We start from the raw sequence: 24,513 nt of genomic DNA, 5'->3' as shown, positions 1-24,513 counted from the left end.
AAAAAATAATCTCATTATTTTAATATTGTGCTTGTGTGCTTGACAAAAGAGAGAGAGATTATATTTCTTTAAAATTCTTTAAACTATATATTACACAAAAAAAAAAAAAAAAAAATATATAGAAAAAAAATAAACAAATAGCTCTTGGCAAAATTCTTTTCTATTTATGTATATAAATACCTTAATGTGCATTTCAAAATATGTAACAAATATTTTAAAATTTATCAATTTGTTAAATAATGATTATATTAATTGATTATATCTTTTAAAACAACTGATATAACTGCATTTATTAATTTTGTCAATAACAATGTACCAATGATGAGATACATTTTTAAACATCAGTAATATTTTACATTATAAATCTATTTTAGATTATCTATATAAATAATCTATATCTAATTAATGATATAGAATAAATATATTTAAATAAATTTTTTAAATATTTTCTCATAAGAATCTAATTTATAAAAGTTTTTTATGTATTAAATTTTATTTAACTCAAATTCAAAAGATTAATCAAGATTGTAAGTTTTTTAATTTTAATTAATTATATATATATATGTATATATAGGAGAGAAAGAATGCAGTTGAAGAGAGACACACTTATCTCCTTTTTCTCTCTGTTTTACCAGTCCGAATCCACGCGTTTCGTGTTTCGTGGTCCGCGGAACGACGGAATCGCACAGCACAAGAGACACACACACACACACAAAGACGAAGTCGTTGTCGCGACGTTGACGACGGTGTAGTTGTTCCCCAGTGCATTAGCCGTAGTCGCGGAGAAGGTATGGAAAGATGTATTTGAAGCGTACGTCCAAGTTGTTGGATCTGTCATCGCGGGCCACCGCGGATGTGCATCTGCGCGATCTCATGTGCCCGGTGTGCCGTGGGATATTAATCGAGCCAGTGACGCTGCCGTGCACACATAACCTCTGCCTGCGCTGTCTTAAGGGTACGTTCGAGCACAACAGTCTGAGCTGTCCCCTGTGTCGGGTCCGGGTGGGCTCGTGGCTACGTAACGCGACCAAGTCGGAGACTCTGGTTAACCACGGCCTCTGGGAGCTCATCAGAGCCAAGTTCCCAAAGGAGGTCGAGAACAAGCATAATGGCGAGGAAGGGGATCTCAGCTTGGACGCTGGTGAGTGACGCACACGCTCATACACACATACATGCGCGCGTTGTAGCAATAAACAAATGTAACATAACCTAGCGTCGCAGAGCGGTGAGTACGTTCCGTACTTGTACTTCCTCTACTGACACTTTGTGTGTATTCTTCTTCGAGATGATTCGTACGGATTATGTAAGCCCTCGATGCTTTTGGCGTTGTTGTTGTACTTTATATGTATATAGTGTCATTTTCTCTTTCTAAATACTTGCTTCGTTTAATGAGAATGTTAATAAGCATTAATGATTATAATTATTATCCTTTAACTATTTGTTGTTTGAATATAAAATGATTATAATTGTAAAATACCGTGACACTTTGCATATCAAATACAATGATTTTATTACTAGTTATAAAGGAGGATTTTCTTTTGATACAGATTATACAACAAAAAGAATACTCAGCGCAGCTGGAGAGATACACAGGGAATATGAGGCGCAACTTCAAATGGCCGAGGAAGAAATGCGTCGCCAGAGACAAGTCGAGCAGATAGCCAGCGAGGCGTTAATACAAAAAATTCAGGTACAGGAGCAACAGCTGTTGTTGGCTCAATTGGCACAGGATCAATTGCTAGCCAAGACGTTGGCGAAGCAGCAGGTTGTGAAAAAGCACAAGGAAGCTACAAAGTGTTACAATCAGTGTTTAAACACATCAGTATCAAGTTATGTACTCGATGCATCCAGATTTAACACTAAGACTACGCTTGTAAATAATATTGAAACGCCGCAAACTGAAGTCGCACACTTGGAAGCCAGGCAGATGAGTCTTCCCGAGTCTGTGAATGATAGCTCAAGGCCCAGACAAACGAATACGACTTTGTTATCTAAAATTGAGACAATATGTTCCAATATATATGGCTCTAATGAGGCAAATGCATCCAATGTGCATAAAGTTTCAGTTAAATATTGTTGTCAGAAACAAATACCTGTGTACAACGTTGTCACAAAGACATTAAAACATCATACAGTATCCAAATTCACCCAACCTTGCACTTCGAATTATTCCACGGATCCCGGATGTTCCACGTCCAAAGCTTATATGACGGAGACTAAAGAAGAGTTGCGTGTACCGAGCGATGTGGTAAACAGCAAAAAAAAGAGTTTAGGGATAGAGGTGTGTATGACTCTGGCCGATGACGACGAAAGAATAGGAAGTGCCGAGAGTTCGGGCAGTCATGACAGCATAAATCAGGAGATTCATCATTTCAAGCCGATCAAGACGGTGCCGAGAACGAAATTAAAAATTTCAGGTATGTATTTATCATAAAAAAGAAAGAGAAAGAAAGATTGTAGTATTTATCTTTTTTTAATGTGATAAAATTTTATAGAAAATATCTTTAATAATGGATAATTTTTTTATATTCCTTATTTGTTCCCAGATGGAAAACAGACAGATCCGAAATTGATTAGAGTGATTCCCATTTTCAAGAAAGTGTCTAATGCGGTGCCAAAACCTCCATCGCCGACGCACATGAAACGTATAATTGGATGTTCTTGGAGCGCTTTCAAAGGTAAAGTATGGTGGTTTGCACGTAAAATAATTTACACACTATTTATTACTTAAATAATTACTTAATTAAGTGTAGATATGGATTTTTTAAATTTAATCGATTAACAACTCCATTACAGGTAGAATAAGACAGGACGCAAAAGAAAAGCAAGCTGCGCACAATTTAGAGAAGACGAAGATACTGATCGATCAGCAGCCGTCAACATCAACGTCACTCGGTTATTCTCAAACGATTTCGAATAAATCGACGACAAAACCTCAAACAAACGACGTTATCCGTCGACTCGATTTTGTACCCGAACCGTCATTTGACAGCAACAAAAATTATACAAAAAACACAAACAAAATAGTTAATGGCCTTAAAATGAGCGAGAAGTCGTTGGACGATGAATCAGACGTGAGAAAAACTCGTAAGTCCTGGAGGACGCGCGTGAGAAATGGTATGATAGTGAAATCTAAGCGTAATAGAAATCTGCGAAGTAATAAGAAGGCAACTGAACTTGCTTTGAATGTGATAAACGAAGAAGCTAACAATCCGATGGATTCGTTCGGCAAAGCAAGTACGCAAAATAACGAACAAGACGGCGATCGCAATGATGTAGCAGTCGAAAATATAGCGGAGCGGATTAAAAGAAGGAAAGAAAACATGGAAAAGGAAACGTCGAAGCGAGTAATTGAACCCAATACATCTAAAAGAAGTAGAGTAGCAATGAGGAAGAAAGCATTATCTGAGAGGAGAGACGAAGATTCCACGGCGGATCACGTCACGTTCTCGACGTTCGAAGAGAGTGCGGAAGTGGATGTCGAATACTCTGGGCCGAGAAGAACGAAGCGGAAGAAAATCAGTAGGACTTCTCAAAATAATACGGAAGATCCGGAGAGAAGCGAGTTTCCTTCAGACGTGACTGATAAAGTGAATCTGAGGAAGTCTACGCGAAACTTGACGAAGGTCTCCAAGTCGAGCGATCACGTATTGGACGAGACGCGTAACAAGAATAACAGTAGATTTAACTACGACTCGCCACCAGAGTCTTCCGACGAGACGGAGGAATGCGTTCCGGAGAACGAGAACGCCGTCGAAATCTGCGAACTGCCTTCGGATAAAGAAGCGATCGAGGAACAGCAACGGATCGAGCGATTGCTGCTGCAGGAGCAAGAGGATTTTGAACTTGCGCGCCGCTTGCAGGCGCAGTTTGACGAAATGGAGCGAATAGCCGGGCGTCCTAGACGTACGAGGAAGGCTACTGAGAGCGAGAGAAGTATCGAGTCCGACGCGACGAGGACGGTCCTTAAAACGAACAGCAAACAAAAATCGATCGTCGGTCGAGCCGTGAGTACCGCAATTAAGAAGAAACGCGGTAGACCACCGAAACTTGCGGCCGACGCACGCGAAGACGAGACGCGTGCGCGATAATCGCACTTGCTACGCGCACGAGAATTCTCCGCACACAGCTGGATGTTCCTATAAGCCATATATAAAGAAAAATCGAGTTCGATTAAAACTTTTTGCGACTTTGTATAGTGTCTTATGTATTTTTAACGAGAGATCGTTTGCGTCATGTCGAATGCGTACCTGGATAATAATGCGAGAGTATAAATGCAGATCTTTAGATTGTTACAATGTCGTTTTTTGGTGTCCACTCTATAGAACGTTAATGCTCGCCTATCTGCCGTTTTTGTTCCTAATGTATCAATCGTGCACGTTTCTAAAATAACGATATAGAAAACGCTACTACACTCATATGCAATATGCCGTTCTCGGAATAATTGACCGAAATTTCAATAAATTTTGTTCGACAATAGGATTCTTCTGTGTAAAAAAATTTTTCGAAGACTAAATCACAGAAGCTTGCGGAATGCGCCTCGTATCTATTTTTTATTAGACCTCTGAAATGAAATACCGCATTAAAATCAAAATGAAGAATGACAATATGCGAACGGGACATTGTTAAATTTGGTGACGAGCGAAAAGAATAAGGAATGCACGTCCGTAATTTCGACGACAATGAGATATGCATACGAGATTGAAGAAGTGTAATTTATACAGTGTAATTTTATACAGTGATTATAATTATTTTTTAAGGGAGCTTGTCCATTTAGGCTTAAGTCGCTACTTATTGCAAAAGTCCACAACAATTATTAAATATATGCAAGTTAATTAGCTTCTGTCTTGAAAGTTCGATTATTCGCTGAAAACTAAATCTTTGGTAATTTTTTTCGTTTTCAGCAGAAAACCGTCAAATCATGAAGTGACAATCGTTACGACGTATCGCTCGATCGAGGGCTAAGAGAGCTAGCTTTTATCATTGCGCGGTTTTTATGATGAAAACTTTTTATCGGGAGTTACTTTATTACGAGAGAGATACGTATTTATATTTCTATATCTATCGTTCCCATGGACATAAATTACTAGTTAAAGTTAAGGGAAGTCCGACTGAATCCATTTTTTCTAAATGTAGAATGAAAGGAATCACGTCAACTTCAGTTATCTTTAGCAAACTACTTTAATGTATAACATTTGTTACATGACATTTATATATCGTTATCATCATCAAGAAAGGCAGATTTTCTAGCGAATATAATTGTGTATAGCGTTAAAAGAGGAATTATATGTTTGATAAAATGCGCTTGATATCGCAATTGTCTACTGTCAGCTTCGACGGCCTTGATTATCATACCGCAATTATCAAATAAAATGTTATATATTAAGCGTTACATTAAGAGATTTATATAAATGTCGCGCGCGGACGGATTTTACGTCGGGACTCGATGGATACAGAGTTATCGTGAAATATAGTTCCTTCAACAGAGTTCCGTTTCCGATAGGCTAGAATTCTCTCTTGCCCGTACATTCTCGCTGATGATTATATATATTTATACTGTATATATGCGTATTTTACGTACACATACACAGATATATATGTACATTTTTTTTAATGATTGGCTGATATATCGAATAATAAATTCGCGGATCCTCGTTTTTTTTCGCGCTCTTACTATTTGTGATACGCAGTATTGTATATCCTTATTTTATAATGCTATCAATTTTACGCGCCGGAGTCTTCACTCGTAAAAGCGACTATTTTCGACAAGTATTTAACACATATAGTATATATATTCTGGAGCGCGCGACGAGCCTCAGTGTTGTTTCATTAACGTTCATTACACATGTTAGTTTTTCAAAATTATTTTTCTAAAATTTTAAACGGAAATAATCGAAATAGCTTATTATACGCATCGTGACTCAATTTAGACAAACAGAATTTTTTACAATATCGTTGTTATATTATCTTTATCGTAATTTTCGTAGCATCAGAAATATTCTTCGTTGAAGTACCAAAACGACGAGGAACGATCGCATCGTAGCCATAATTTCTTCATTTAATTACGACGATAGAAGAGAGATTCTTTGTTAACGTGATTTTTAAATCATAGTAGATATTCTTATATAAACAACATAAGCGCAGATAATATGAGGAGGCTACCTCCCTAGCTATCTAAGAAAGCTCTTGGAAAACTAAACGATTTTAATTAGCTGAGATATTTTTTTCTAGAGCAGTTAAAAAATAAACGAGATGGTGGTCTTTCATTTCGTGCTGCTCTATGACAAATCCGCGCGGAGTTATAAAACTCGAAGAGGCTTCCGAAAGTTTCCTCGTTAGCGCGGAATAAGCGGGGAGCAACAAAGGAAACGCATAAAACGATTGTGGTGAGAGGATACATTTTTATCGCTCTTATTGTTTTTCCATATTTTTTTTTCTCTTCGTGAGTTTATTTAATTGGAATATGTGTATTTTCACTGTTAAAAAGAAAATGTGCACGAAACGTTCGTTATTCTCTGCTTGCCGCGGAAATGGTCTTTCAATTATTATTTTTTTTATTATGTAAATTTTAAGTATAAATATGAAGCGTATTTTGCATGAATATGTTTAATAATTAAGGTGTATAATACATATATGAATGATTACGAGAGCGAGGTGTAGCAACACCAGTGCGAATATCGTTACAGAATTACAGGACTATATTATAAATTAATCTAACGAGAATATATAATGTAAAAAAAGCGTATGGAATTTATATATGGAAATTAAAACATAGAGAATGTATAGAGAAGATATTTAGTTATAGAGAGCGACTTCTACAGGATAGTGTCGAATATTATTACGTATTAATAACAAATAAGTAGAGAGTATCGAGAGATTAAAACAAGCGTATTCTATAATTCCGGACAAAACGGAAACACTCATTATGGATTTTTAGGAAGAGTCATTTTTATATTATTATTACCACATATATATATGATTTCGCGATAAAAGATGTAACAAGAGCAATGGAAAGCCTTTGCAAAATTGCACCATCCGTTCTTCTTGATACATTTTATATGTGAAAACAAATAAATAGAATTGTAATTATTCTAAGAGTTATCTCTCTTTTTCTCTCTTGTGTCTATATGCTGAAAGATCTTCCGTTTCTGTAAAAAAAATAGTATTATCGATTACGATTTATCATAAAATCTTCTAAAGTAGTAAAAAAAATTTTATATAAATACAAAAATATAAATAGAATATATTAATAAATATTTCTTTTTTTAATTAAAATTTATTATTAGATGACAAGAGATCTTTCGTTACGGTATGAAAAAAGCGGAAAAATTTTTAATATTAATATTATTTTTGCATAAATTGAAGGCATATAATATGATTTAAATTTTTACGAAATATATATATATATGTATGTATCAAAATTATACAATATGATTGTTTAACTAATGTAATAATAAATATTATGTAATATTATGTAATATTATGTAATTTATTATTATATTAATTATTATGTTATATTATTATGTAATTATATAATATAATTATTATATAATATATATTATATATTGTAATATATTTATTATATAATATATATTATATATTATAATATATTTATTATATAATATTATATATGTACATATTCATAACATATAATTTTCGCTTATCTTGTAATGCGATAAAAAATTGCTATGCATGATAATTCGGTCAAGGATATTACTAAGGTAAATCCTTTCTTATGCAATGAATCGTAGCAAGTTACAACAATAGCGTTGAAACAATAAAAATAATCTTTGTCTATTCATAATATAAGCATAAGGACGTTGTACAAGTTACGCAATATTGGAGACAAGTATGTGATATTGTATTTTTAAAAATTCAATACTTATTTTTGTTATTAATACTTCCCATTAGAATTTATTTCAATTTTTGTGAAAGTAAAATATTATCTTTCGTCGTGTCTTTTTTCAAAAATAAAACTAAACTTATGATTTTTAGAAATAAATAGATTTAGTATCAGATATTTTTGATAATAAAGATAAGTTTTGATAATAAAGGCAACTTGAAGGAGAATTCAAATATGTAACATATTTTTTCTTGTATATATAATATTTCTTAAAAACGCCATTTTTTGGAAAGGATTATATCTCGCAACTTTTAATAATGTGAGGCTTCGCTAATCCACTTAGTACTTATAAAATAAAACAAAACAACAAAGACTGAAGAGGCAGATAATTTTAGTATAGTTGTGCGACTGATCCGGTAGCAAATGATAATTTCATTATCGTTTCCACTGATGAAGAAAAAAAAATAAACTTTTATGAAACAGGATCGCCCGAAAAAAAAAAACAGAAAGGTATGTAACTTGCCCGTAATCACTGGCGAGAGCAACAATTGCGACAGCTTGCACTAACTCTCGTTGCGTCATCGCCGCGAAATAGCAAACTAATATTTGCGCGTATACTTTCCGTCCCACCCTATTTCTACGTGAACTTCATTGCGTTTGATACCTTCGATATGCAGATAATTAAACCCCGTTTGGAAATAATTGCGTGTGTCTATTATTGTTCTAGTAATTTGATTATGTTCCATTTAGACAACTTTAGTGATTAGCAAATGAACGATTACATCGCGAAGCTTATCATCATTCTGTCCATGCAATGTAATCTTTGAGATGAGATTTCGTAATTATTTCCAAAAATACAACATGCACGTAACAGCGACAAATACAAAAAAAAAACAGTAATCCGCGAATTTTATATTGTCAATGAATTTTATTTTATGTATAGTATATAATCAATCTACTACTAATTGCGAAGAATATTCTGAAAAATTTATTATGCAAAGATAAAAGATTTGTCAAAGGTTTGTCGAATCAATTTTTTGTAGATATATTGTTTTTTTTCGAAAAAAAGATATACATATATAATTATATATTATTAAAGACATATATAATTATATATTTAGATATACATATATTCTAAATATAGTTTTTCTTAAAATTAATGTACATTCCCATGTATATACATGCATTTTTTATTCCTATAATGTGCCTCTTTATCTTTATTTTCATCAATAGAGTCGTACAATTTTTTAATTTTGAAATAATTAAAAAATGATGTGTACATATTTGGAATCATGGAACAATTTTTCACTTTTATACACTTTTGATTAAATAAACTCTTCATATTTTTAACGCATAAAATGTAAAAGACGACAGTAACGCTTTAATTAACTCAAGATACGTAACGATAATACGCAATGTCTCTGAATATTTTCAGACAACTTCTTCGTGAAAAAAATTCTTTATAATTGTAGCTCAAACTAATTTTATTTATTTCTATTACTGTAATTAAATTATAATTAGAGCAGCATATATATATATATATATATATATTTTATTTATTTATTTATTTATTGTTATTGTGTTACCTTTGTGTAACCAAGAGAGAAGAAAGCGGCATCTTTTCATGCAAATCGCACAATAAATTTCTGGATCAATGTGTCACACTATCAATAGTTAAATTCATGCCTCATTTAATACATGAAGCCTCTTTTAATCAGGCAAATATATAAATTCGTTACGCAAGAAAAGTTTTAATTCCATAATAACTTCGTTCTATGTCCAGTGCTTTAAATCAATATCAAATAGTTACGCAAAATATATAAATATATAAATTTGTCGAGCGGTGCATGACAAAGAAATCCATAATGTTGAAAAAACTTGACCACTCTATTTTATACTATTTTATCAATTATCCTATCATACAAGTAATATAATCAATACATTAATAATTTATCAATGTTCAAGGATTTAAAAAACAAAGTCGTTTATATCTATTGTATATTCCTAAATCTGAATTTATTAATCTCTTTTCAAAAAAGAAAAAGAAAATATTTCGATAATCGATCGATTACTTTAAATTTTTTGAAAACTCATCAGAATCTGCAGTTTCAAAAATATTTTCCCGTAGATACGAGAATAGAGAGGAGGGGACAGAGATGACATATTTTAGAGAAACCCCCAAAATATATATATCACGAGCGGTCTACGAGAATTCTGGAGAACACGAAGTGAGAAATAGAAAACGGACGACGACCTCGAACAGACTGATGGGGGGGAAAGCGTTCGACGAGCGAGAGGTTGCACTCTCGACAGCCACGGCGGCTGCAACGTGACTGCGATACCACGTGACCCGCGCGGATCCGATAGTCACGTTGCACTCGGCGTGGCTCGGTCGCCTCTGCATGCCTCTGCACGCTGCCCCCTCGTCCATCTGCCTCCTTCGACTAGTGCGTTCGCATATGCGATCGACAGTTAGCATGGTACGGTGCAGTTTTTCATCGCGTCCGTTTTCGCAGTTGCATTAAATAAAAAAAAAAAAAAAAAAAAAAAAAAATATAAATACAAAATCGATGAAATCGCGCACGTCACTAGAACGATCGTCTACGAGTCTTTTTATTATTGCGACGCTTCGGGAAATCGCGATCTGCGTCGTGTAATTCGCGTGTCATTTGCGAGCGTTGCCAGTGAAACTCTTACGCACGCAAAATGTTACATTCAATTGTGTTTTTTTCATTCCTGTAATTAAAAGAATTAGTGCCTTAACTAAGTGACACAAAGAGACTGCATTTGGCTATACGTCAAAACTGATTACAGCGACGTGATTTATATAGACGTAACGATTAGCGAGTGCCTGAATAAATTGTCATCGTTGATTTAATCTGATTCAATTCAACAGAGACTTTGGACATCGAGTGAGAAGCGTCGTCGAATTAAAAATTGTTTGTAAAATCTGCCAAAACTATGCAGTGAATTTTCAACTCGGTGATCTGGGACTGGCACGGTACGACTGATGTCGTAAGTGAATCATCGTAAATTTAATTCCTCGATCGATTTCTCGAACATATCTTTAATTCAAGAATTGGTTGCGCGATAATTACACTGGAAAAAAATTGCGACGATGCGCGCCTCACATCGAACTCGCTGTCCGCACTTTGCCGGCTGAAGAAAGAGAGCTTTTTCCGCAGCGACTCCTCGCTGTCACGAGTCGCTTCGCGGATTATTGCAACGGATTGCAGCGAATTGCAGCGTCAGCTGGTGTCTTTCTAATCTGGTGCGCTTTCACCAACTTCAATCAAAGTAAGAGAGAAAGTAATGCGATGTAATACAGCGCGTTTGAAACCTGCATTTGAAGGACCAAAAACTTTGTGCGAGGATCTTCCTTTCCCGTGTAATATATGTATATAATTAAAGATCTCTCTACATACACGTGCACATCTACACATATAATTAATCAAGACCATATTTAAATAGTGTACATATACATGCATGCATATTCCATATATACAATGCGTGTACACTATTTAAATCTGCTTCTAAATAAAAAACGATGCAAATTTTATTTCTTCATAAATTTAATTTTCAGGAGAATTAATTGTTTAAAATTCAAAATATTTTTTGCCTGTGAAAAATTAACGGCTAAAATCTAAAAAATTTTCTGTAAATTTTTGCTTTACAATTTTGACTAGATTAATCTCACATAACAATACGTTTGTATATTTAAAAATGTTTCAATTTTAGTTCAAAGATATTTAGTCAAATAAAATGAACCTGTCAATTCGCAAAACGTTGACAGAATGATTGATAAATAATATTACACGGTATGTATTATTTATTAATCGCCATTCGTGAAATTAATATCGCTGAATATCACGCAAAAACATTATTAAGAATTTACCAGAAATTCTCGATTACTATTATAATTTCGAAATGATTAATTTTATCGATGTCGGAAACTTTGTTTTATCGATCTTCCCTCTTCCCTTCTTTCCCTACATTTAACGCGAATTGATTTGAAATCAGAAACAGGTGTTCGGCTGACTCCCTAAGGGTTAACTTACCGGCTCGTATATCCGACGAGTGGATACTTTCGGACGGAATGGATGTTTCCAACTTGGCCTCGGCACTCTCGACCCTTATCAATTAACGCTTACAAGAATTTGCCGAAATTCGTTGTGTACGCCGGCGGTATTTTGTCTTGGGAAATGAAATGCGGAAAATATTTAGTCACTGTCATGCTGTTACGGCTAAACACGCTGATCCATCAAAGTACGATACGATAGTTTAGCTCCAGAAACGATGATCGTGCCGAGTTTCCTCTATCAGCATTGTTCCCGATAACTCGGCGAACGTCTTGCCAGCGATGTCGGCGAACGATGTTAACGATGTTCTTGCGAACGTGCGGAGCCAACGTGCTATATCTCTGAATAGATAAGCGAATTTACGAGCGTGAATACCCACGGAATACGTTCTCGTGTTCGCAAAACGCACACGTGAAAATCTGATTTCGTTCGTTGAAATAAAACGCGAATATAATCGGCAGAGACTTGGAAAATGAATGAGTAATCGTGATCAATAAAAAAAAAGTAAAAAAAAAATAAACATCAAGAGACGCGTTTAAATAAATAGAGGGCTAAATAAATTGTCAAATTTTGCGTTCATTTGCAAAAAATTATTTATTGCGCGACAGAGTGCGAGTGACGCCACAGGTGGTTGATAAAATTTACGTAATAAATAGTACAGAAAATCCTGACCGTATTAAATTCTTTGCCCTTACTTGGGGATAAAATTACTTCTTTTTTTCCGCCAAGAATATCCAGGAAGTGACTAATAAAAAGTCATGCATCGCATTCGAGCTATAGTTTAGGAATAAATGCTTCGCATATACATGACGTTAATCATTGCTGTTATAATTAGACTTTATCGACGATGACAGAATATCTTATGCAATATTGATGTTCCACTACATTTCCATAGTTTTATCCAGGATTGGAAAGTCACTTTACAAAAGTAACTTATTACCATTACTGTTACTTAAATAGTAATGAGACATTAAAATTTTTAGTACTTTATTTAATGTTAATAAGATCAAGCTAATACTGAAAATTTACCGAAAATTTTTAAACATTTTATATTAAAATATAACAATATATAATATTTATAATGATCGTGATTGATGTAAATTGTGTGTAATAATTCTGATAATAATAATTAATTTTAAATAAAAATCTCTTGACAGTTTTCATATAATGTCACATTTCACATAATACTCTTAATCAATATATTTCTTTACATAAAAATTAATAATTGTAAAAAAGCAAAAATACGATAAAAATAACTGTTAAATATGTTACTCATTACAGAAAAGTATAATAAAATTACTTTTTAATTTATAAATGAAATTTCTTATGTCATTACCATTATAATTATAATTAAAAAGTAACCGTAACAGTGACGTTACAAGTAATATATTACTTCTCAACCTTGCTTTTATCATTATATCTGTACGTACGCCATGTTTCTACGTATGTACATAAACTCTCGAATAATCAGTAATTTATTCGTTTCCAAGTAATCTTCCAAATTTCCATTAGATGAAAAATTCTTTTCGCAAACCTATATTTTTTTCAACTTTGAGAATATTATTAAAAAATATTGACTGTGAAATTTTAATTTCGATTATAAAATAAATATAAATTATAAAATGAAAAAATTATTATCGATTTTCATTCAATGAAAGCACTTCAATAAATACCTTTGACACTCTATAAATATCTTTGGATCTTGATTGCTCAAACTTTTTCTGACACATTGAAAGAACCCTAGAATTTTAGAAATGTGTGAAAAATTGAAAATATTAATCTACATTAATTTTGCGAGAGAATAAAATAAATACTCTCAGCTGTTGCAGGGGCTATCTCGCGTCCGTATTTTGCCGATCGTCTTGAATTTATATAGAGAAATCCTCTGCTGCGATCAGCAAGAAAGCAACTGTAGATGTTGTTTCATCGTATTTGCTCCGCTTACATCATTACACTTTAGGAGGAAAGGACGATTATGTGAGCGCGGTTGCGTCACACGTAATGTCGCGTATTTTTTCCTTATTTATATGAATTCACTTTTTTATATGTCGCGAGTGTTAATTCGCCATGTTGAATATGTAACCAACTTTTTCAGTTCTAGAAAGTTGCATGCTTATCGTGAAAATGCGTTTTAGCCATTGAGAATATTATTAAAAAAAAAAAAAAGACCTCTTTGTTATTTTTGCCGGGTCTGGATTACGTGAATAATTAACGCGATGCAATGGCACAAGTGCAACGATAAAATTCATTTCCTCGCAGCGGAATATATTCCAAGATTCTTCTCTCTTAAAATTCGATGTTTTAACCTGAGTTTATTTTACTTACAACGTACACAAATATTTCAAACGCAGGGTGCTCTTTTGGCGAGAATCTTTGCCTCTTGGAGAATTGAAGCTAATCCTGCGATGCAATCGTGAAACTAGTCTCCTGCATTCTAATCGTATGTGCGTCGGGATTAAAGTTTCCCTTCTCTATGGCTTCTCGTCGAAAATAAATTTCCTCGGGAAACTACTGCGATCCTGCGTGAACCAGGGGGATCGTACCATCTGCAAACACGAACGACGATCGCGTTGGCGTATCGGTTTTATTGCTAGAAGTTTCTCAGGGGAAGTTGTCGGAAGAACAAGAAGATAATTCCATCATGGAACGATAAATTTCGATTATATTGCCCCGTGGTGAAACGTGTAGCTATACTACAATATCGGACTTTAAGGAGAGTTAAGATGGACGAGTCGGGACGTCGACGTATTTCATAATCGGTGATAATATAACAGGGTAAAAGTCGAATTATTTGTAACGTGTCGGTCCGTACAATAATGCCATAGTAAAATTTCTAGTAAGGTATTTGCATAACAGATCGATCGTGGAGCGGACTTGCATTTCGGTCGACCAGTAGATACAGACGAAACGAGACAGACGCGTCGGGTCACATTTACTATTTCCCGGCAAGTTTGCATTAGAAAAACAAATGAAAAATTTGCGTAAATTAAATTCATTCTCCTCCTCTGCAATTTGTTAAAGACAAAACCGCAAAAACACTATCGATGCACGTCGATATCTGTGCACCCCGTGTGTGTGTATATGGGTCCTTTTGGGGTCTACGTGTATGTGTAAGTGTGTGTATCACAGACGGAATGAATTCCGCAATAAATTACTGCAAAATGCGCGTTGATCCCCCTGGCTCATGAATAACGCGCCAAAAGATAGCCCTCGTACGTCTGAGGGCTAATCTCTCGAGCGGTTTCGCTGCCGTTGCTGGAAAACGAGAGACACACACGGAGCTCGCAACGGGGATGCAGTACAGTAGCGTACCTCAACATTCAGGTCACCCCTCTCCCCCGCCCTTCCCCGTCCTCCGTCAGCGGGATAACTTCAAAGGATCGATCTCGATTATCTTGCTCCACTGACGGCGTTTGCCTAGGAATAATAAATTGTTTTATCTTTACCTCTTTATCTCCCTTTCTTTTTCTACAGTTGCTGACATTGATCATAATTAACGATTAACAACGAAATAAAAATATGTTGAAATCTTTACTAAAGAGAATATAAATTTTTTTTTCGAAGATTAAGAGAGAGATATATATTACTAGACAGATAAAGTTAGGTTTCGTTTACAGAGAGTACATTTCTATTCTTGTCGACCCGCTACTTAGTTACGCTACTGACACAGCGAATATAAACGTGCCTGCTGGATAAAATTAATGCATCTGTGTCGCTCTATCTCTTTGGTTGCCAGGGAAATCAACCACGACCACCGTGTGTCGCGGGAGGTGGTCCCGTCTGAGATTTTGTTTCCTATATATGTTCGATCTCGCGAGATACGGCGATCGCGCAGCCAGAGATTTTTCTCGAAACCGGAAGTAACGGCTGATTACATTTGCCTTGCGAAAGAATAATCTCCTATCTGTGTAATAATAAATCGACTTTATCTAGAGAAAAAGAGAAAATGCAATTGCAAAATGTAACATTTTATGTCTTCACGAAGGCCAAATAGATCGAAAGGAATTCATTTCCGTGAAATTGATTTCTCAAATCGACGATTGTATTATAAATATATTTCTCCGTCTCCCGTTGCTTTTTGCACGTTTAACATAAAGGAGCCAGATTTTTTATTTTTGAGAAATCAAATTTTACGTGTCTTAAGTAAATTTTGATCTCGAAGTAACGCTCGCGTACAATGGATATGCTAATTTCGCCAACAATAAAGTTCACGACATCGCATGAATCATTGCGCCGCGACAAAACCGCACTATTGTTGCGATAGTTTCGTGATAGCGCGTAGAGTGCAAAATTGTGTGCCACGAATACAAAAGTAGAATGTGACAAGGATTTGTTGGAAAATTGGGTTATCAAAATTTCTTCCAATAAGTGATGAAAAGTTCCTAATCGATCGCGTTATTACGAAAATAGATTCGTATTTCTTCGCTCGTTCTGACGAGAAATTTAGTTATCGTCGATTGTTCGGAAAGACAACGTCTCTTAATCTGATTGTGACAGAAGAGAAACAAAAGCATTATTATACAAATATAAGAAAAATATATCAAAATTTTGCATATAATGAATAATAATTGGAAATTCGTGTATTTCGATAGTTTTAGCTACAGGTCGATTATAGTGGCGTGAAAATCGACGAGAAAATATAGAAATTTCTTTGATACAAATCGAAAGGAAATGATCTTTTCAAAGTTCTAATAATCGTTCTCGTCCCTGCGGATGGCGAATCGGAGTAGGGCGATCAAAACGTCGCTTCTTCGAGGATGTTCCACGGGAGTAGATCCGACGACATACGAGGAAATCGAATTTTCCGCACAACGCGTAGTGAGAATCGAGCAAGAAGCTGTTGGCCGCAAGGTCGAGCCGACTCTTATTTTCCCGGCTTAGCAACGAAAGGGAAGACGGACCCTTTAACGCGCGTTACAGACGAGGAACGACTGAAGGTACAGTTGTAAGGGCTCCCATGGGGATTGATTCGCCCGTACTTTTCTTTGGGCTTGGAGAGAGCATCGTCGCGTCAGACTCTTTTCGAAATGTTGATAACGCGAGGGAATTCAAGATATGCGCTTTTCGCACTGGTCTGCCGCAATCGAGAGGGAATCTTGCGAATTCGCTTTTTAAATTTCAAGTTCCCTAGAGATACGTCTTTGAAAATTTTTCTTATATATATTACATGCAATGGAGATGAAATCTCGGAAATATAACTAATTTTTATTTAATAAAACTCTATTTAGAATTGCAATTAATTACGGAAGGGACCATTTTTAAGGGAATTTTAAGTAATCGAGTGTTGAAGTTAAAAAGAAAATAAATGCGTGACAAGAATGTGTAAATTGTAAATATCTGAAAAAATTCGCATGCGACTCCTAAAACACCCTGTACAAACATCCGTCATTTTACCGCAATAATTCACCGTGAATGGAACACTAATGGAATTTTTCCATTGCGTTGAGTAAACTAATTAAGAATCTTCTTCTCGAAGGGTGCGCTGAGGAAAGATGACGGGAAGTACTAACAACGAAATGAACCAGGGGGTGACATCGGGTGTCCGAGGTGACGGCAGGAAGCATACGGTTCATTGGTTTCGTAAAGGACTCCGGTTGCACGATAACCCTTCGTTGAGGGAGGGTCTCGCGGGGGCGTCCACTTTCCGGTGTGTCTTCGTGCTGGACCCCTGGTTCGCCGGAAGCACCAACGTCGGCATCAATAAATGGAGGTAAGCGACCGCCAATATATTTTGCGAAATCGATACAATTACTTCTGCGAAGATAGAAAATAACGCGACATCAACCGAGTATTATATTATTTTGAAGCTCACATAATGGATACAAATTTTTCTATGTCGATTTGTTTTATTCTTGATTTCGAATAAAAATTGCGAATAAATATCGATGACATGAAGAAAAATTTAGATATTTATTTTAATTTATTTCTTTATTTAATTCTTTATTAAATTAAATGGGGGAAAAATATTAAATAATTGACGTCGCGCAAATGATTATATCAATGATAAGAATTCCTTTCTATCCTTTCTATTCTTCTTTCAATTTAAACGGATATAACATTATGACCATCGAAAGTAACGACTCTTTAATTGGTCGATAATGACAACAGTCGAGGTTGTGTCGAACACAAACGGCGCAGTAGATCTTGGTTGCATCGTACAATCTTGTTGCATTACTGCAACGAACGTTCAAGCACAACTCTCATCGTCCATCATTTGTCATGTTGATTAAGCGTTATGTAACCGTTTCCTAAGCGATCGTACGATTAGATGCTGTCGATAATCCTACTGAATCACTGAGTCGACAAAGAGGACATTAGCGACGGCATTGGCCAAAAATAAATCAACAACAGCGAGACACATTTATGTTACGTTTTTATGACATCTCGACATATGTAGACGCCAAATTTTAATTGTCGCGCGGACAATTTTATAAAATATTGATCTTGTTCTTGTTCTTCAGCGACAGTTTTTCGATATTCTTTCTTTATGAAGTTAATAAAAAAAATAATCCGTTGAAATAAAAAAATAATTCGTCGAAAATTGTAACACTATCTCTATTTTTGTAAAATTACGCTCATCATATCAGTTGCATTATCTGCATTTGAGCATGTCAATCTGTTATGCGACATTTATCCGATGCAGGTTTCTGTTGCAATGCCTGGAGGATCTAGACTGTTCCCTAAGGAAGCTGAATTCCCGTCTGTTTGTGATCCGTGGCCAACCGGCTGATGCGCTCCCTAAGCTCTTCAAGGAGTGGGGCACGACAAATCTGACTTTCGAAGAGGATCCGGAACCGTTCGGTCGCGTGCGAGATCACAACATCTCGGCACTCTGTAAAGAACTTGGTATCTCGGTGGTCCAGAAGGTCTCGCACACTCTCTACAAGCTAGACGAGTGAGTCCGAAAATATCTGTCCATATCGGGACTAATTACATGAGGATGAGGATTAACAAGATGAATAATTATTAAATTATTTTATTAATATTATTTATAAAATAATATATTAATAATTAATAATAGTTTAATAATAGAAATTAATAATAGAAAAACGCGATATTAGAGCAATCAGCCAAAAAATTGAAATTAAAATCTAATTTAAGAATTATATCCTGCAATTCATTTTCTTTCATATTACTAAAAAATTTTTTCAGCACATATGTATATCTAAGATTATACATATTTTATCGTTGTCCTCAAGTATTATTTCGCGGCTGAGCCTCCCCTCTCCGCCACTCATTTCAGAATTATAGAGAGAAACAATGGGAAACCACCGTTGACCTACCATCAATTTCAAAACGTCGTCGCCGACATGGATTCACCGGAACCGCCAGTACCAACGGTGACCGCAGCTTGCATCGGTAGTGCCTATACTCCTCTCAAGGACGATCACGACGACCATTACGGCGTGCCCACCCTCGAGGAACTCGGTGAGAAAAGATCTACATGTCCAAAGAAACATTAATTAATGCTAGAGTCTTAATTCCAGAATTAATTTGTTTCGCTAATGTAACATAACTCATTAAAATGATAATTCATCGTTAATTGCGGGTTACAAAGAGAGATTTGAAATGTCACAATTATTCTTAAGAATAAAGTAAAATGACTTGAAAAGGCGTCAGTTTCAAATTAATCAGTTATAACTCGAGTATCTCGAATATCATTGGCTCTAATTAAAATGAGAAGCGCGGAGGATGTCGAATCAAAATACTTGACCATTGTTTCAGCTGTAATTAGGCAATAATGTGCAATATGCATTTCGAATAGGATATTCCGGGCTAGGCAGCTGTATATGGATTAACACGAGTTTATCGCACTTGTCATGGAAAATTCACTCGCGGCAGATTAGCCGCTGCAATATTAATGCGCGCCGTGTGTAAGGGAACAATCAGGTGTTATCTCGTGTAACGTGAATTCATTCCGCATCGATAGCGCCCTGTTACAATCCGCCCTGTTATATTTCGCATTATTTTTCACGGCTAATTCCGCGAATAACGCGAAAAGAAATTTTATCGATTATTAATTATTTCAGCTGATTGTTTTTATTATCAAATGTCACCAACATCTTCCAACAAGTTTTTTCCGACATTATGCAACAGCTTATTATCGTTGACGTATAGCCAGTATTGTCCCTGTGTTATCCTCACTTTTAAATGTCGCTCATTTGTTCTGCCATTTTCTCCCTTTTTTCTCCCTCATTGTTATCAAATGTCAACGCATAAAGCCTCAAAAGGCTTCCAGTTGTTTTCCTGCGATTCTTCACAATGTTGAAGAAACGGAGAAAAAAAATAAGATCTTTGCCTTAACGTTACTCTGTATACAGAATGTCAGATATATCCACAATCTTAATCTCACGTAACAGACTTTTTCTTGGGTCATTTTGAGGCGACTTTCGCTTAATAAAAATATCGTGACACTATTCGCCTTGATTTCTAAACGATTGACGATAAAATATAATATTTCTTGTTTAATAAGCTTTTGGACACCAACATAAATAACAGAATTTTATTTTTACTTTAAATAATTTCTAGATTCGATTATCACTTATGTTAAAAAGAAACTAACAAAACTTTAAAACTTTAATTAAAAATGGACAAAAAATCCGTCTCTTTTTCACTCTGAAATTAAAAATTAATGGTTGTGATTTAATTAAATAATAAATGTTAATTTTGCTATAGGTACATTTTGATCTGGTAAACGATGCGTAAATCGTATCAACCAACTCATTTTTATACAACCCTTTGTATTCCCTGATTGTTCCTTGGTGATTACAGGTTTTGATACGGAGGGCTTGCTACCTCCCGTGTGGGTTGGCGGCGAGAACGAGGCCCTGGCGCGGCTCGAGCGTCATCTCGAGAGGAAGGCATGGGTGGCGAGTTTTGGCAGGCCTAAAATGACACCCCAATCTTTGCTGCCGAGTCAAACCGGACTCTCGCCCTATCTGCGATTCGGGTGTCTTAGCACGCGGCTCTTTTACTACCAACTCACCGATCTGTACAAGAAGGTATTACAAGATGACCATAATCTGACCGCTGTAAGTCGCTGATAACACGCTTGCGATGCATTGATATGCGACATCGAGCGCATCGCGAAATATATGATTGTTCCTCGGGAGAGTCTTTTCTTCTCTTCTTTTCTCTCTCTTTGGTAATATAATTAAAAAGGAAATTAATTACAATGCGAGATTTTATTTCTACGAAAGTTTCTTAAAATTAGCTAATATTACAAGTTAATTTTTATCGATTCCTGCGACTCCCGTTTCTCATTTTTAAAACGGGCATAGTTGCTTTTATCGAACGATATTGCGTATTCCAGTTTTTATATTGGGAAACAAAATTTTTCCGATTCCGAATCAATGTCAATGATACCATTTCAGATAAAGAAAGCGGTGCCGCCGCTGTCATTGCACGGACAGTTACTCTGGCGCGAATTCTTTTACTGTGCCGCGACAAAGAACCCCAATTTCGACCGTATGCAGGGTAACCCGATTTGCGTGCAGATACCGTGGGATAAGAACGTCGAGGCGCTCGCAAAGTGGGCGAATGTGAGTGAATATACTGAACGCGATCACAAATAAAAACTGCATCATCTGCGCGAGACTCCATCCCGTTGCGATTTTTCTCAGGCAATACAAATAACGAATATTTTCCCCTCAACGCAATCAACTAAAAAAAAAAAAAATCTTCCAAAAAAAAAGTCATCTTGTATTAATGTATTTTATAGACTTTCTTATTCGAGAAGAGAAAAATTGCCACGCACGATTTCAGAGGCTTTATGGCCAAAGTAAAAAATGTTTTTTTCACGCCAGGGTCAGACAGGATTTCCATGGATTGACGCGATCATGACTCAACTGCGTGAGGAGGGCTGGATACATCATCTGGCCAGACATGCGGTTGCTTGCTTCTTGACCAGAGGCGACCTTTGGATCTCATGGGAGGAAGGAATGAAGGTAAAATGTCACGTTGTGTCTGGCATTTCGATCGCCTCTTGCGACGTTCGTTTTATCCATTTTATCATTTTGCTCTTATTATTAATCTGAGCTTCTTTGTAACGTCATTGTGAATTTCTCATAATATATATTCCCGAATTTAATAAAAAGATAAATAAATAAATTAGCCGCTTAAATGCGATACAAATAAGTCATGGTTTATTTGCCGAATACTATACTTGATGAATTTAATGAAAAAGCTATTTAATTATGATAGATTATTAATATTACATAATAGTAAAATGTTTATGTGTCTGATAGTTGCGGTAACTTTCAATTATTTTATATTCAATTTGATCTAATTTAAGGTGTTTGATGAGTTGCTCTTGGACGCCGATTGGTCTGTCAATGCCGGCATGTGGATGTGGTTGTCGTGTAGCTCGTTCTTCCAACAGTTTTTCCACTGCTACTGTCCCGTGCGATTTGGCAGGAAGGCAGATCCGAACGGCGATTATATCAGGTGAATAAATCCCGCGATTAAAATTATAAAATATTTTTAAACATTCTTCTTAAAATAAGAAACGCGAATGTCGAGCAATTTCAAAAAAAAAAAAAGAAAAAAAAGAAACGACGAGCATGTTTATGTATCTCTTATGTTCATCGTTGAATTTACAGTAACAATCGCGTGTATGTACGATGATATCGGAGCAGTAATTAACGTTCACACGACTAATGGAAATTTTAATCTTGATTGATCTTAATTTCTAACGCATCGAGCGTGAATCCGTATGAGATACAGAATTTAGCCGCAAAATAGATGGAACGTTAAATAGCTTAGTTCCATTAAAGTTTAATCGTGGCAAATCGTCGGCGTCGACAACATCCGATTATCAGATTATTAATGCTTTTACGAAATAACGTTATTATTCGATATTTTACGAGAGCACGAAAAGTGCAAAGAAAGTAAATTATTCGCATTTTCTTCTGCCATTAATTTTTCTGTAAATAATTTTACACGCACGTGGAGAGAGGGGTTACCATCTCCCTCGATAAAATTGATGCCACCTTGTATTGTTGCACGATCAGACGCTATCTGCCGGTGCTGAAGAATTTTCCGACCCGATATATCCACGAACCATGGAATGCACCGCTCAGCATACAACATGCCGCCAAATGTGTCATCGGTAAAGAGTACTCGCTGCCGATGGTGAATCACAGTAAAAGCTCACGCATCAACATCGAACGGATGAAGCAAGTGTATCAGCAGTTAAATAAATATCGCGACAGTGAGTAATGGACGATTTTTTATACGCATGAAATTGCGGCTCTTTTTCTGCTAGAGTGATAAGCGAAAGATATCTCTATTTTTAGCTAATTAAATTTTTGTATGCAAATTCTTTTCCAGCGAAAATCTCGATCCGTGATGACAGTGTTTTAATCGAAATTTCTTTTTGTTAGGAGCTTCGTTAAAAGGAGAGAACATTGGTGAGTAAACTGATTTTAATAATTAAGTCATAATGAATCGGGCTGTAACATATTTTGCGTATAAATTACGTTAATGATACTGATAATGCAAGGTTTGCTGAATGCATTGTTGACGCCGCCGACGAAGGATACCGACGAGGAGAAGAGGAAGCAAGATTCACCGAATGAGGAGAACGAGCAGAAAATGGAGACTATTAGTAATTCCACACAACAGCAACAGCAATCGCAACAACAGCAATAGCGATCGCCGATAATAATGATATAGTGAATCCGTTAACGTATCGTGTGATAACATTGACGCAGTCTCTCTTGTAGATTTTACTAAAAGCGTCGGAACTAGAACCTTTCAATCATATTTGTATTTGTTTGATTAACCTTTAATTAATTTCGAAGAAAGCAAGGCGCTAATTAGATTTGACTCTAATGACTTTTTTATTTTAATTTGTTCTTATCCCAATATCATCTATAATTTAATAATTTCGATAAAAATTATATATCATATCTAATTTGATATGTGAATGAAATATGTCGATTTTTATAATTATACTTTTTAATTTTAATTTTTAACGGTTAATCATAAGGCAAAGATATCTCATGAAGCGCAGATATGTGAAAAAAAAGACACTACATATTTTTTTAATACCCGTAGAAAGAAAGAAATATTTTAAGCAAATAGATTTAGCGAACACGTTACATGACGATCGTTCGCATATCGGTGGTTTATTGTGAACACCTTATATTTTGTTATATGTAACTGTACAACTGTACAACGATATCTTTCTCGCGCAATGTATTATTGATCAACAACCGTGCCATTTCGACTTTTTATTGCTACGAATGATGGTTGTAAATAGCGAGTGCACACACGTTGTATAAAAGATACTTTCCATGTAAATGTCTCATCGAAATGTCACTTACCTTCCTCTCCGTGGATCTCGAAGGCGCCGTTTCCCTAAGTGCCGCGTATTCCCGATGCAACTCGATAACTGAATAACTCTATCTCTCTCTCTTTCTCTCTCTCTCTCTCTCTCTCTCTCTCTCTCTCTCTCTCTCTCTCTCTCTTTTCTTTCTTGAGTAAACGACGAAAAATAGAAAAGTAGATTGCCACGTTAGTCACGAGTGCTGAAATAAACTTCGATCAATTTGACAAGACGAACATTTAATGGTCTTCTATCATATT

The 24,513-nt window shown here is 35.6% G+C and overlaps 3 protein-coding genes across 8 annotated transcripts in view; 2 read left to right on the top strand and 1 right to left on the bottom strand.

Annotated features, from left to right (window-relative positions):
* Positions 1 to 24,513, bottom strand: part of Cad74a (cadherin 74A) — a 164,769-nt gene that overhangs the window by 60,283 nt on the left and 79,973 nt on the right. The window lies entirely within an intron of this gene.
* On the top strand, positions 669 to 7,090 carry LOC140674507 (uncharacterized). The gene is made up of 4 exons (XM_072908092.1): positions 669 to 1,141; positions 1,548 to 2,417; positions 2,547 to 2,678; positions 2,797 to 7,090. The coding sequence occupies exons 1-4, from the start codon at positions 799 to 801 to the stop codon at positions 4,089 to 4,091; spliced, it is 2,640 nt and encodes an 879-aa protein (XP_072764193.1). The 5' UTR covers positions 669 to 798; the 3' UTR covers positions 4,092 to 7,090.
* On the top strand, positions 10,151 to 24,228 carry Phr6-4 ((6-4)-photolyase). 5 transcript variants are annotated; one of them, XM_072908825.1, is made up of 11 exons: positions 10,151 to 11,114; positions 17,399 to 17,632; positions 18,566 to 18,817; positions 19,166 to 19,350; positions 20,695 to 20,954; positions 21,297 to 21,464; positions 21,729 to 21,869; positions 22,217 to 22,368; positions 22,935 to 23,134; positions 23,307 to 23,333; positions 23,426 to 24,228. In XM_072908825.1, exons 2-11 carry the CDS (start codon positions 17,415 to 17,417, stop codon positions 23,572 to 23,574), a joined length of 1,752 nt encoding a protein of 583 aa, XP_072764926.1. In that variant the 5' UTR covers positions 10,151 to 11,114; positions 17,399 to 17,414; the 3' UTR covers positions 23,575 to 24,228. The 5 variants fall into 5 exon arrangements, with proteins under 5 accessions (XP_072764926.1, XP_072764924.1, XP_072764928.1 ...); XM_072908823.1 differs by having other exon boundaries at positions 10,154 to 11,140; XM_072908827.1 differs by having other exon boundaries at positions 10,155 to 11,140; positions 23,254 to 23,333; positions 23,426 to 23,541.

The sequence above is a fragment of the Anoplolepis gracilipes genome, chromosome 16 (assembly GCF_047496725.1).
Source record: "Anoplolepis gracilipes chromosome 16, ASM4749672v1, whole genome shotgun sequence".
Classification (NCBI taxonomy): Eukaryota; Metazoa; Arthropoda; class Insecta; order Hymenoptera; family Formicidae; genus Anoplolepis; species Anoplolepis gracilipes.
Note: the sequence above shows the minus strand (reverse complement) of the source record. Positions and strands in the feature narration are given on the sequence as shown.